Source organism: Leptodactylus fuscus, chromosome 1 (genome assembly GCF_031893055.1).
Source record: "Leptodactylus fuscus isolate aLepFus1 chromosome 1, aLepFus1.hap2, whole genome shotgun sequence".
Taxonomy (NCBI): Eukaryota; Metazoa; Chordata; class Amphibia; order Anura; family Leptodactylidae; genus Leptodactylus; species Leptodactylus fuscus.
The window spans coordinates 280,170,050-280,185,199 of record NC_134265.1 but is presented as its reverse complement, the minus strand read 5'-3'; the positions used below and the strand labels follow the sequence as shown (position 1 = coordinate 280,185,199).

Sequence of the window (15,150 nt, the reverse complement as noted above, 5' to 3'; positions counted from 1 at the left end):
GATTCTAGCGAATCCCATCCTCACTTTGTGTATCCGCTGCACATATTTTTCCCACAATTTTCAAAGCCATTATGGTTTTGGAAATCGTAGCATGTCAATTCTACCTATGTAAACGCTAGCAGTTTCCCTATAGGTATAATGGAAGCAATAAGTTCGAAGAGGAAATCTCTGGACTTTCTGTCCAGAGTGATGAGAAAAACAGTGATGCATTGGTGCTGTGGTTTTTCTCACCACGCTTTTTTTGCTGCGGGTGCTACGTGGGACCTTAGCCTTAAAGAAGTTTACATATTATAGTTATATAGTACAAGTGAGTGTTCCGTTACCTTGACAAAACTCATCCGGATAGTGCACATCTTTGTTAGTTCATAGACTGTCTCAAATCCGTGGTTCACAGACTGAGCCAAAAGTTGAGCAAACTCCTGGTTGTTGAATATCTTTAAGCTGCAACCACTAGGTATCTTACAGACAGTGGTTGGGTGAAATCCATGATGATAGTTACAATTCCGGCTCTGGACAAAAATGCTGCTATCGCTCAAACACTCTGCGTATACTTCACCTCCAACATAATACAAGTGAACACCTATAGAAGTGGGGGGGAGATGTTATAAGTATCTACTTCATATATCCAATCATATCCTAAAAGTTAATACATTTTATACTAGATTCATTCATTTATTTTTTTTCCTTTCTTCAGAAATCATTTATATCGTAAAAACAAAACACACTCCATTCAAGTAGGAGCCAGGAACTCACACAAAGAGCAAAAGAAGGTACGTTATATCTGTAGTAACAACCGAAATAAGAGGCAAAAGCATTGACATAGGGTATGAGAAGGGGAAGGGGGTTGGCAGCAGGTAGAGACAGGAATGGGTGTTATGTATATTTTATTTGAAAGGGAAAAATGCAGAGAAGATGTGTGCATTTCCAATAAGCACCAGATAATGAGGGCCATGGACACTTTAGGCACTAGTTCTATGAAACTACACGAGACATACCTTTCCCAATATGCCTCCTAGTGTTCTCAATAGTAGAGTTGCGGTTAACGTTGGACAAAAGCCCAAGACAAAATCTGTTCCTGTTGTTTGAAGGATCGGTGAAGCCATCCACCAGCACACTTGTGGAGGAGGCATGGAACGCCTCTCCTACTCGATTGTTCAGCTCATAATAGACAATAGAGCACCAGTGTTTTGGCTCCTCATAAGCAACAGCTTGAACATCTGCAAAACAGACATCTTCTAATTATATGGCATGGACTCAGACTAAATCCACATTATAAAGCAAGGCAGACCAAAATCACGTACAGTTACGATGCACAGTTTTGTAAGATATAGTTAAAGTCTAAACAGGCAAAGGGTCTGAACACCATCCTTAGAGTTCTCCCATGAAAGACTTGCATCTTTCTATAGTAATAAACAAAATATTGCCCCTTTCCCCTAGGCTCCTTGCCCAGATACTTACCTGGCCACATCCTCCGAGGGGGGAGTTTCATGGTCTGGCATTCTGGAAACAATACAGCTCAGATCTAACTTCGAGATGGCTGTGGGTTACACCATAAATGGCTTTTGAACTCAACAATTCTGACACTACTCATCCTTCTATACTAGCCAATGTGCATAAATACATTTAGGTTTACAAAAAACAAAAACAAAAAACACACCACCACACAACTTTACAGGGATGTGGCGGAGGGTCCTGTACAGCATATATGCTATACAGGACTCTGCACCAAAAAGCAGATCAAAAGAGAATAGAAACATTTGGTACAAGTGAATGTTGACACTTGCTTTCTATATTCTATAACCAGTGAAGGCAACTCAATGTCTAAATACTGACACACAACAGCAAGAGGTGTTCACACAGCAGATTTTGTGGAATAGCGTAGTTTTGGAGGCCATCACAGTTTCCTGCAAACTTCAATGAAGTGTAAAAACTTATTTTCCTCATACTTCAACTAGAGAATCTGCTGAGACTTCACACGTGGCAGACTTGCTGCAGAATAATCTGCAATTGTTCCATTCACCTGAATGGCTCCTAAAATTCAATTGCTTGCTGCCAAAATAACCTCATTCACATGAGCAAGTTCTCAGGCTCAGAAATGTCTGCAATAAGTCTATTGTGTGTGAACTTGTGCTAAAAGAACAAGTTTGACCAAAACTGCAGATAATTTCTTTACTTGGCCTATTCTGGCAAAAGACAAACAGCGGCAACCCATTTATCAAATGTGCGACTGCCCATCCCGCTGCAGACATAATTAATATGCGCCCCACTAGAAGGAAAGGGTTACTTCACTTTCACACATCAAGATACCAGTAACCATCAAGGCTACAGCTTTCTCAAAGTTTGTAAGAAAGCCTGCCAGCTGGCAATTCTTCTGGGATGAATCATCTCCCTCTCACAGATTTCTCACACAACTTCCTTACGTTTGCTATAAGTCATGCAGAGCAGGTGCGATGTGTCTCTGTTCCCAGCAAAGGCCAACAATGGAAATCACCCAACTCTACTGACAGGATGCAGCTTGTTACATGAAATCTCTCAGGACCAACAAATGTCTGGCAGGATAGGCAGGCGAATAGCTGAACCAGGATTCAGAGGGGCAAAATAATGGCCTCAATCAAAGGTCCAAACCTAAGCTGGAACCAAACAAAGTGCCATCCACTAAACCAGAAGATGACCCAAAGTCACTACATTCTAGCCGAATACAGGAGGCCTTCATTTACACCATTCCAGCAATGGGAAAGATTTTGGCTTTAAAATTAATTTGAGAAATGAAAAATAAGATCAATAAGCAAACCTAATATCTGAGAAAAAAAAAATAAAATAAAACCTCATGAACCGATCCAGACCAGCCTCTTCCTGGGAAAATGCCCACTCTGGCAAAACACCGAGGCTGGTCACTGCTGCAACAAGTCACGGTGGCATGGCATTTTGGCTCCTTTCTGTGAAATCCCATCTTTATTCTTTCAGCAATTTTTCTATGGTCAGTTGAAATCTGTTCACCACTCCGTGCTAGAGTACAGAGAGGTGAACGCTTGTATCATGCCAGTGAGGCAGTCACAGGAGATATCTTGGGCATTATAAAACACAGAACTGTAGTTATGGCGTCTTATGAAAAAGGCCGATGTCAACCTTCATAGCATCAAATTCACAATCCTAACAATTTCAGTTAAACACAGTCTGTAATGGGAACAGCTGCAAATAAATGCCCAATCCCAAACACAGAAGGGACAACGTGGATTTCAGCCCCGGATGTCAAGAAAAAGAGACAAAATTGTTTAAAAGTAGAATGTCAAACACTTTAAAGTTTACACTTTTAGATATCACGATCACCATTCTGTGCCTGCCACAAGTGCTGCACGTTCTAACAAAACTCATGACTTGACTCAAAATGCCGCATCCAGGGTGTTCAGCAGCATGTGAGAGGGGAAGAAAAAAAAAAAAAAAAAAAAAAAAAAAAAAGGAAGTGGGAACCATTCTCAGGCCAAGAGAAAAATTGTTCCCACGGGAAGTGAACAAAATAAGTTCCTAAAACAGAAAAAAATAATAACAGCAGAACTAAAGTGCAATGGGTAGCGGTGGGACAAGAGCTCTTTTGCAGCAGGTGCGTGTTTCTAGGTTTTAGATAGTTACTATTGGGGTATTTGAAGCCATAACAAGATTGAATCTCAGTAGAAACAGCTAATGCCCTGTTCACATATACTTTTGTATTCTGTCCAGGGAGAGTCCACATGGGGGCCCTCCTGCATGGAATACAAACGCAATTGCAAGTGCTGTAAAAGCACAGATCCCCATAGACTATAACGGGGTCCGTGTTCTTGTCGCGTACGAACATGCGGACAGGAAAGTAGATGGTGAACTACTTTCCTGTCTGCATGATCCCTGCAGAGATCTGGCGGTAAGCACACGGACCCAATTATAGTCTATGGGGTCCGTGTGCTTTTACTGCACCAGCACTTTTGAATTCCATCCGGGGGAGTCTGCATGGGGACCACCCAAACGGAATACCAAAGCAGATGTGAACAGGGCATAAATGAAAAGTAACATGAGCCATTTTAAAGAGAATGCAACACCAAAATATATATATATTAAAGCTAGAGAGTGAAATATATCACTTTTTATTTGTGTTCTGCCATCTTGTCTGAGCAGACCAATTGAGGCCCATTAACAATTTCCTAGAAGTGGATAAGATGTGACATCTACAGTCTTGTCTGATATAAATGAGGTAACTGCTTTTCAAAAACAAAAGCCAACCCACAGAATTGCCAAGTGATAAAATATATATTTTTATTTGTGCCATAAATAAATTTCAAAGCAATATTCTATATTTATAGTATATTCTGGTGAACCATTCACTGAGGCAGGAATAAGTCTTTGAAAACCAAGTCAGTATAAAAGGTGGACTGAGCCTTTCATATCTGCCCCCATCTTCCTTTGTGATGAGATTTCTTCTTGGGCCAGGTTCACACTTGGGGAAATCGAACGATGGAGAGCCTGTTCACTAAAACAGTGGTTATCCACAGGCCCCCATAGACTATAATGGGGTCCTAGCCTTATCTGTTGGTGTGTCGGGGGGCAGCAGGTTACCCGCTGTATGAGCTTCTCCAGCTAACCTACTACAGAGGATGAGGGGCCATTACATTAGCCACTGGGTGCAACTAAAACCTCTAGTGCAAAGTTTTAAACCAGGAGATTCTTTTGCCAAATGCCAGCTTGAAAAAGCACTGCATATCACTTTTTCATAGGAGCAGCTTTATCAGAAAAAGGAGGACAATATAATTTTTTTTTGGTCTCTACCTACCCCCCACCCCTTCTGTGTTATGTAAACAAGGAAGTGGTTGATATGGCAATTACTCCAGTGGGCCTTACACTTGCAATGCGCGTTATCAACGTATCTAGTGTTTTCCTGTTTAAACAATACTTAACCCGTAACAAGCTGCAGAGATTTGTGAAGACAGTTATGCAACAACTCAGATTTACCAAGCAAAATGCTTCCCTTTATGGTCACCGCTCAGCTGCGTGCTCACCTGCTCGGTTTATTTCTTGAGGGATGGGAGGCACCATCATGTTTGTGTCCATTGGCTGAGAGTTCTCCTGGGTCATCTGATCTTCTGGAGGCATGTAAGCCGGAGGAGGGGTGTCCGCTGAAAAGAAGTTGTAATTGTAAAACACATTTTTTTGCCAATCCATGTTGTCCCTAGCATACCAACTTCCAGCACTATAGCCTTGTCATCAAGTCGGAGCCTGGCACACAGTAGGCTTAGTCTGTTCCACTGTATAGCATTGCTTCTATAATCTACTAGCAGATTCCACTACCCAGAGGTTGCTAGAACAGATTTGTGTGGATTCTGGGTGTCAGAAAAACCCTTTAAGAGGATGACATTTCAAAGTGGAGGTCACAGACTTAAACCGGTCACACAAAACCTTAGCGCAACACAGTTTTGAAATTTTTCATCCCATGTTATTTGTGAACCATGGGATATTGGTGGCATGAATAATCCACCAAGTCCATATTCCCATCTTTCCCTTCAGCCATGCTATAAAGCATCAGACAACAGGGTGGGTTGTTATGGAAGGACAAGTATAATTGTGCAGTTCTGGACACTGCATAGGAAGTGACAGTCAACGGAAGGTTACAAATTAGATGTTATTATATTCAGCACCCAAAACCTCAAAGTATCATTTATAATACAAAAAGGTGCTGGTATAGATGTTGTGGTCATGAAGAACACTAGTGTGACAAAAGCAAACTTATGCATTTACACTTGCACCGCTGTATGCCCTTTGAATTTCCACCTAGATCCCCCCAAAAAACTTCATAGAGTACAGCTTGCTGGTGGACAGTTTAAAAACCCATTCATTTGAATGGGTTTTTAATGCAAGCTGCCGCTGTCCGTATGCAGCCTATTTGCAGTGCAAAAGTCCTGCATGGCCAACCGTGTCCGTGAGAAAAAACAAAACAACACACACACCACATGGTTTCACTGCGTACAGACACTGACTGTTTGCTTTAAAAACCCATTCAAATGAATGGGTTTTTAAACTGACCGCCGGCAAGCCGTCCCCTATGCAGTGTTTCTTGGAGTTGAGGCGAAAACCCAAATAGGGGGGTGGGGGAGACACAGTGGCACGAGTGAATGCCGCATTAGATGAACTTTAGTTGTTTTGGCAGAGTCCAAGTTTAGTGTTCCTGTTCCTCTGGCCAATAACAAAAATACACATTTTCCAGGATACAATGAGTAGTGACTGAAAGTTATTGATCCTAACAATTGGAGTACAGAACAGACACTAAAAGAATGAATTGTCCCCCTACTGTGGTACCCAGATACTACCTGGTTTCCTAGTAGGGTAGTTACGCAGAGCATCTCACACACAGTAGTGCACTCTCTAACTAGCTTGTATCACTGGGGAGAGGGAGAGTCAAAATATTTCCAGAAAGCAGCAAAGTCACAAGCAACATTAAACGCAGATATATAGAAAAAGGTCTTTTCAGTACGTAAATGCACATACCTGGGATCTGAAAGGGACTTCCAGGATCAGAGCTTGCCGGCGAGTGAGGGTAAGTACTGCTGCTGCCAGGAGAGTTGGGGTAGCTGCTGTTTGGCGAATGTGGAAATGGGTGGCTGTTCTGCTGTTGGAAAGAATCTGGAAACGTGGCATTGTGTGGCATGTGTGGTTCGGTGGGCTCCATCGTGCGAAACTGAGCAAGGAGACTGTGTTGTGGGTTGTACTCGCTGTGTCTTGGAACAAGGACTGGAGGAAGAACTGATAATAAATAGAGAAATAAAATAGTTAGTGGGTTTGGCTTGATAACAAATTTAAAAAAGTTAATGGATCCATTTTGTTGAGCGTTACTCTGACCAGTTCGTTTTGCAAAGAACTTATCAGTGAATACTCAGGTTTCTCCAAAAATAAGACAGGGTCTTTTTTTTTTCCTCTGAAAAAAGGGCTAGGTCTTCGGGTTAGGTCTTATTTTTGTAGGCATGACAAAGCTTGTAAAGTGGTTAGGGTTAGTAACCCTTACCTTAAAATATACATTAACAATTGACGGTTCAGTTAGTGGGTCTTAAACTTATTGGTACACTTTGTATGGCAGTGGTCCTGTGCCCCCTTTATCTCTTCTCCTTTGTGTTGGGGGGGGAATGTACTGTAGTGGAGAGGCTGCATCTGTCGGAGAGCAGGGGAGGCACCTGATGTCAGGGTGCATAGCTAGTCAAGCCCACAACATATTAGCTGCCAGGAGGAGGTACTCAATGCAGACTTGGGACCTGATTTTGCCCTGACTTGGTGGGAGGTAGCGAGGCACTTGTCCAGGAGGGCTGGGAGCTAAGATCTGCCTATTCTCTGTTTCAGTGACATCATGTGACATAACCTATCACTGGTGGCGCTGACTGAAACTAGGGCTTATTTTTTTTGAAGTAGAGCTTATAGTTCAAGCCTGCTCAAAAAAAAGCATGCTATGGTAGGGCTTTTTTTGAGAAAAAAGGGTACTTTGGCCCTGTTCAGATGACATATTACGCCACCAATTTACCTTCATTCCAAAAGAAAAGGGGTAACGCATGGAAAAGTAAACTTTACCAGTGATATTTTGAAGTAAACTATACCATTCCATATAATGAGATATACAGAAGTGTAAACTTTTTACTGTAGAGTGGGAGCCTATCAGCAACAAACAACTACAGCTTTTTATTGGAAAGGTTCATCTCCACAGACAACCACAGGTGCAAGCGGAGAAGCCTTGCAAGTAATAGGAACCCATCACCCTGCAATGGGCCACCAAAGTAACAGTCCTGCAAGCCTCAGTAGCCAGTAGATTAAAAAAATGTATCTACAGATTTGGCTTTAAGATCTCAAATCTCACCCGATAGACCAAAACCTGCCGCTATTACCTGTCTGAGACAACAGAAGATTAAGGACTTGTTCACACACATGTGCTGTTCGTGTTCAACATGGACGGCAAACCAGTCCTTTCATTCACACAGGTTCAACTTCAGTATGCTTTAGTAAAACTATGGCAATGCAAGTCTATGGATCTGTGACAGCACATTAATAATACCTGTGTATGGTCAGTTCTTCATGGATCCACTACTGTATATTGTAACAATTGTCTGCATAAAGTTATTTTTGAGAAGGGCATAACCTGAATAAAGACTGATGTGGCAGTAGTGGGAACGAAATGTGTTAAAACCCTGTCCATTTCTTCTTTTATACCTTCTCTACTCTAATTTTAGACAAGACCCATCATTTTATATAACGGCTGATGTATAATTTTCCAATTATACGTGTGGGATAGCCAAGACTGCTGCACAGCTACACAGGTGGAAGTATGAGAACAGGTTTACATTAGAGATGAGCGAACAGTGTTCTATCGAACACATGTTCGATCGGATATCAGGGTGTTCGCTATGTTCGAATCGAACACCGCGTGGTAAAGTGCGCCAAAATTTGATTCCCCTCCCACCTTCCCTGGCGCCTTTTTTGCACCAATAACAGCGCAGGGGAGGTGGGACAGGAACTACGACACCGGGGGCATTGAAAAAAATTGGAAAAAGTCATTGGCTGCCGAAATCAGGTGACCTCCATTTTAGACGAATAGTGGATTTCAAATCCGGGTCATATGAGAATGTGAACTTTGTGACTATGAGACAGGGATAGCTGTACAGGCAGGGATAGCTAGGGATAACCTTTATTTAGGGGGGAATGTTATTAAAAATAACTTTTTGGGGCTCTATCGGGTGTGTAATTGTGATTTTTGTGAGATAAACTTTTTCCCATAGGGATGCATTGGCCAGCGCTGATTGGCCGAATTCCGTACTCTGGCCAATCAGTGCTGGCCAATGCATTCTATTAGCTTGATGAAGCACACTACACATCTGATGCACACTCGGCACTGCTACATCAGATGTAGCAATCTGATGTAGCAGAGCCGAGGGTGCACTAGAACCCCTGTGCAAACTCAGTTCACGCTAATAGAATGCATTGGCCAGCGCTGATTGGCCAATGCATTCTATTAGCCCGATGAAGTACAGCTGAATGTGTGTGCTAAGCACACTCATTCAGCACTGCTTCATCACGCCAATACAATGCATTAGCCAGTGCTGATTGGCCAGAGTACGGAATTCGGCCAATCAGCGCTGGCCAATGCATTCTATTAGCCCGATGAAGTAGAGCTGAATGTGTGTGCTAAGCACACACATTCAGCACTGCTTCATCACGCCAATACAATGCATTAGCCAGTGCTGATTGGCCAGAGTACGGAATTCGGCCAATCAGCACTGGCTAATGCATTGTATTGGCGTGATGAAGCAGTGCTGAATGTGTGTGCTTAGCACACACATTCAGCTCTACTTCATCGGGCTAATAGAATGCATTGGCCAATCAGCGCTGGCCAATGCATTCTATTAGCGTGAACTGAGTTTGCACAGGGGTTCTAGTGCACCCTCGGCTCTGCTACATCAGATTGCTACATCTGATGTAGCAGTGCCGAGTGTGCATCAGATGTGTAGTTGAGCAAAACTGACTCAGCACTGCTAAGTCTCTGCATTCGCATAGGAATGCATTGGCCAGCCTTCGGCCAATCAGCGCTGGCTCTGCCGGAGGAGGCGGAGTCTAAGGTCGGACCTGAATGGAGACTGGTGTGGAGCGATCTTAGACTCCGCCTCCTCCAGCAGAGCCAGCGCTGATTGGTCGAGTTCCGTACTCTGGCCAATCAGCACTGGCCAATGCATTTCTATGGGGAAAAGTTAGCTTGCGAAAATCGCAAACTGACAGGGATTTCCATGAAATAAAGTGACTTTTATGCCCCCAGACATGCTTCCCCTGCTGTCCCAGTGTCATTCCAGGGTGTTGGTATCATTTCCTGGGGTGTCATAGTGGACTTGGTGACCCTCCAGACACGAATTTGGGTTTCCCCCTTAACGAGTTTATGTTCCCCATAGACTATAATGGGGTTCGAAACCCATTCGAACACTCGAACAGTGAGCGGCTGTTCGAATCGAATTTCGAACCTCGAACATTTTAGTGTTCGCTCATCTCTAGTTTACATCACTGGCCACTATACACAGAGTAAACCTGTGACAACACATCTTATAGAAGGGATGTTCCTGCTTCTACATCCTCAGCAAGATCGTTTTATTCTCTATTAGTCAACCTGTATTTTCACAACCCCTTCCACACATGCTGTACTTCGCTGTGGATTTGTGGTTGGGGGATCCACTTGACAGGTTTGCATTGTCTTAACATAATTTAAAATTAAGTTTCTTTTAATTTCACAGTCAACCCCCTCCCCCACACAATGAGTCATTGAAGAACTGAAGTCTTTAGCACCGGCCTCCAGAAGGAGGCCAAAATAGTCACCAATGCAACTAAGAATTTACAGATGGCACCAAGAATTTGGTCACCATTTGTGACTAACCCCACCGTGCCGCTACCTCTTTATAGACAGATGTGCATTTATATCAGCAGAAAGAATGAGCAGAATGGTGAACCATTCAGGCAGCAGCTATTAATGTCTGAGCTCAGGCCTGCTGTATCAAGCCAGGGAAGAGAGCAGCACAGAACCCTCTATATACTGTGGGGTACCTAGGAGTATATTAGATCTCAGGGGGCTCTAGGGAGACCATGTATGGGCCTTACATGATACACACACGTCCCTTTAAGTGACTAAAGTTCCATTCTGGCTTCGGAGACAAACAGGTCACCAATATCCAACACCCAGAAACCCACTCAAGGCTTTACTTTTTTTCAATTTGATGAGAAAGGTCAGTGACTTGGGGTCTACACCTATCACTCACTATGCTACACTTGATGCATCCTTTAGCAACCAGTAAGTTGAAAGTCACCTAAGTGTTCTGCAGCTGGTCACATTACAGAAGTAGCAATCCATTGTTTTCTGTAAAGTAATATCCATCAGCTGTTTTAGGATTTGTGCACATGAACACGTTCCCTGTCTAGGTACATTACTGCAGCAGCCTGAAAATAGAGATTTTATAAAAAGTATTTGTGGCCCTTCCTTGCAGCACTGAAGCCTTGGGTTCGAACGCATGTCCTCCCCTGAGTTGGTGTGGGTGCTCCAAAGACATACTGATAAGGGGACAGTGAGCGATGACAACATCTGTAAAGCACTGCAGAATATGCTGGCCCTATTCAATAAGTGCAACAGCAATGAAAATCTACAACTTAAAAATCGGTGTACATTATGCTACGACAATGCTTTAACAAGTCATTCTATGAAAGTTTCCAACAATCATAAGCAAGGATTACATCACATAGTGAAAAAGGACTTAAAGGAATCCAATCAGTGAAATCCCATTTTTTCTCCCTAACATGTAGGAATAGCCTTAAGGAACGCTATTCTTCTCCTACCTTTAGATGTCTTCTCCACGCTGCCATTCGGTACAAATACCGGTTTTCTTCTGTATGCAAATGAGATCTCGCAGCACTGGGGAATCAACGCTCAAACAGTACTGGGGGCGTCCTCAACGCTGCAAGAACACTCTTCAATGATGCCTCTATATTCGTCTGGAACGCCTCTCTCTGCTTCTTCAGTCCTGAGCTTCAAACTACTAGACATGTGCCTATGCTGGTGTAAGTGGCCACAAGAAAATGGCCGTGGGCATGCGCAGTCGGCTCCGCCCGAGGGAAGAGCTGACTGCGCATGCCTAGAAGTTTGAAACCCAGGATGGAAGAAGAAGCAGAGAGAGGCTGTCCCAGACAAAGATAGAGGTGGGGGCTAGAGAGTTCTCTCGCAGAATTGGGGACGCCCACAGTTCTGCGAGAGAACTCATTTGCATACAGAAGTAAAGCGGGATTTCTACCAAATGCTGGCGCGGAGAAGACATCTGAAGGAAGGAGAAGAATAGCCTTTCTTAAGGTTATTCCAATGTGTTAGGGAGAAAAAAAAATAAAAATTCCAATGATTGGATCCCTTTAACACATTTTCCCAACAGTCCCATATAAATTTAGTGTTATAAAGGATAAAGAAGAAGTAGCCGCCGAAGTCTTTAAGAAGTCTTAGAAATTAGATTTGTGCAACAATTGTGTGTGTTTAATACAGCAAACATAAGCTTGTCCCAAAACAGAAAATATCCTTCATAAGAACATTCTCTAAAGAATATACAGTATATAACAAGGAGAACAGACCCAACCAGAACTTATTTTTTAGAGATAAGCTCTTTGGTGTAAAGTTTAATAGAAAAGTTCAAACTACTCCATGTAACTAGAAGGTAGATAACTAGTAGACGCAGTCCACAGCTGCAATGCCATTCCCTTACTCTGGCCTCCCAGCAGTTTTTGTAGACAGATTTTATTGTGTGTTACGCTTCCCTGAAATGTTTATATTATGTCTAGATGTGCAAATTGGAGAAAATCCTAAAATGACCAAATTGTGAGCCATTTTCAAGAATACTGCGGCTACATCATACATTGTATTTTACAAGACAACTGTTCTCTTCCTGATAACAGACCCTTTATTGTATGGGCTACACTGTGCAGTACCAAACCTCTTTGCTGTATGTTATTTTTATTGTGCTTGCTTAAATAGCACCATCATATTCACAGCACTTTACAGATCAGGCACAATCGCCATCAGTAAGTCTTTGGCATGTGGGGGGTACCTGGAGGTAACCCGCATAAACTTGGGGAGTACTAAGCTGATCTCCATCTATGTTGGTGGACATCTCATACAGTACCAGTACACCTTGTACACCTGTCTGATAGTCAGCAAACCCTAGAATAAGTTATCCCTCCAACTTTATGGACTATGAAACAACTGCACAAGTAGCTGTCATGTAGTGACTGCAAGTTCCATGTTACCCTTGCTACATAGCACGATCATACTGCATTGTTAGAAGTCTGATGTGCTGCAGGGACCACTTTCTACCAGTTCTTTAAAAGGGTCCATACAGGGTAATATGCCTCAAAGTCATCTCCAAGTTTTGACCTGAATCATTTTCCCAGAGTTTTCAATGGGAGGCTGTGACAGGATTCATTCTCATCTGAATGGAAACTAAGTTGCAGCAACTCAGCCTCACCACAAACAAAGAACGAGACCACCCGTTTTCTGCGGCTGAGAACAGCTGACAAGGTGAGGTGCCAGGTACAGGACCACCATGATCTGATATTTAGGACCTATCCTGAGGATAGGCCATCAATATTTTTAGCTCATGTGCCACTTAATAAATATGGCACACTTCAGTTTAAAGAGGACCTTTCATGGGTTTGGGGCACAGGCAGTTCTTTTTACTGCTGGAAAGCCGACAGTGCAATGAATTCGGCTTTCCCGATCTGTGCCCCGGGTAAAGAGCTATTGGTCCCGGTACTGTAGCTCTTCACAGTCAGAAGGGCATTACTGACAGTCAGGTACGTCCTTCTTCACAGCAGCACCTATCGTGCTGTGCTGTGTGAGCAGGGAGGAACGCCCCCTACCCTCGTAATAATACTCGTCTATGGACAAGCACTGTAAGCAGAGGAAGGGGGCATTCCTCCCCACTCACACAGCACAGCGCGATAGGCGCTGATGTGAAGAAGGACGTACCTGACAGACTGTCAGGAACGCCCTTCTGACTGTGAAGAGCTACAGTACCGGGACCAATAGCTCTTTACCCGGGGCACAGATCGGAAAAGCTGACAGTGCACAGAATTCAGCACACTGTCGGCTTTCCAGTGGTATATAAAACTGCCTGAGCCCAAACCATGAAAGGTCCTCTTTAAAGAAGACCTGTTACAAAATCCTAATGACATACCACATTTTGGCTAGTAGACACTTATTTCCATTTTTCTGATTTGCTCTGGACAAATCTTGCAAAATGGTTAGGGTTAGTAACCCTAACCCACATTCAGAATTGATGGTGCTGGTACTCTCTGTAAACACTGTGTGGCAGTCACTTTGCCCCCTCTATCTCCTCTCCTTTAGGTGTCTGGGAACAAGCAGGGGTGGCATCTGGCGACTGGTCATGTAGGTATCCATGCCCAAAGCATAGTAGCGGCTAGGAGCCGGCACTCTGGACTGGGTGAGCAGGAGGTAGCGGGGCACTTGTCCAGGTTGGGAGCTACAGTATGCCTATTCTTGTCACATAACTTAGTGCTGGAGATGCGGACTGGAACTAGGGCTTGTAGTTCAAGCCTACTCCAAAATCCCTGCAAATGACTGAAAGGCTGGTCTCTAGCGAAGACAGTAAGTGTGTCAGTAATACCGCTGCAGAGTATATTGGCGCTATACAAGCAGGAGAAAGAAATGCTTGGGCCCGTACCACAACTGGGTAACATGTTTATGTCTGCTTCTACAAGCTAGCAATGTTGAAAACACCAATATGAAGGGAGCGGCTGAGCAGAGCAGCTGGGAGGATGCACAGTTGGTAAGCTCATATCATGGACAAGAGACAATGAAGCAGGAAGGAAAAGGCAAGGGAGGTGGCTCAACACCAAAAGGAATACAGGAAAAAAAAACCTAACACTATGGAAAAAGGTGTTTGTTGTATAGAAGGCAACACGTGCGCACCATTTACAAATGGGGTTAGCAAAAGTTTAACTTTTGTACAAAGCTTACAGAAGAAAGAGCACATGCTTTAATATAAAACTCCCTTGTACTACAGCTAGACACCATAGAAGTCTGTGGGGCGTAGAGGTTTCCAGTGCGGTACGTTATGAACTATTGTAGTACACACACCTCATTATGTATATGGTTTTAAAAGGAGGGCATCTGCTGCACGCAAAACACCTCCCAAACCAATTGTAACAGTGTAGGGCCGATAAGAGTAGAAACATGGCTTTGGCCACAAACCTATTAAGAAATACAGCTGTCTCCCAATCCAACTGCAGTTTCAACCAGTGATCTGTATGGCATTTTGGACGTATGGAAATATGCAGTATAACCGCATACAAACAATCTGTATGTAGTGTTAAGCAGGGTACAGATCCTAACAGAGATGCAAGGGAAAGTAATGCTGGCTTTCACAGAAAGAAAAAAAGTCAATTACAAAGTCTATCAATGACCAATTCTGCCTGAAATTAAGTCAAAAGTCAAAAATCTGGCAAAGTGGTCCCATCCCAAGTGGGGTTGTGCAGGATTGTTTGTGTTTTTTGGAAAAACCCCTAACCTGTAGAGATGAGTGAGTACTATTCGAAACGGCCGTTTCTAATAGCACACACCCATAGGAA

At 43.3% G+C, this 15,150-nt stretch overlaps 1 protein-coding gene across 1 annotated transcript in view; it reads right to left on the bottom strand.

Annotated features, from left to right (window-relative positions):
* The window catches only part of SMAD1 (SMAD family member 1), a 33,899-nt gene that overhangs the window by 1,576 nt on the left and 17,173 nt on the right, over positions 1-15,150 (bottom strand). The window contains exons 3-6 of the mRNA XM_075257570.1: positions 6,505-6,759; positions 5,022-5,138; positions 996-1,217; positions 324-580 (exon numbers count right to left, since the gene is read on the bottom strand). Coding sequence (XP_075113671.1) covers positions 324-580; positions 996-1,217; positions 5,022-5,138; positions 6,505-6,759 — 851 coding nt within the window. The remainder of the gene's footprint in view (positions 1-323; positions 581-995; positions 1,218-5,021; positions 5,139-6,504; positions 6,760-15,150) is intronic.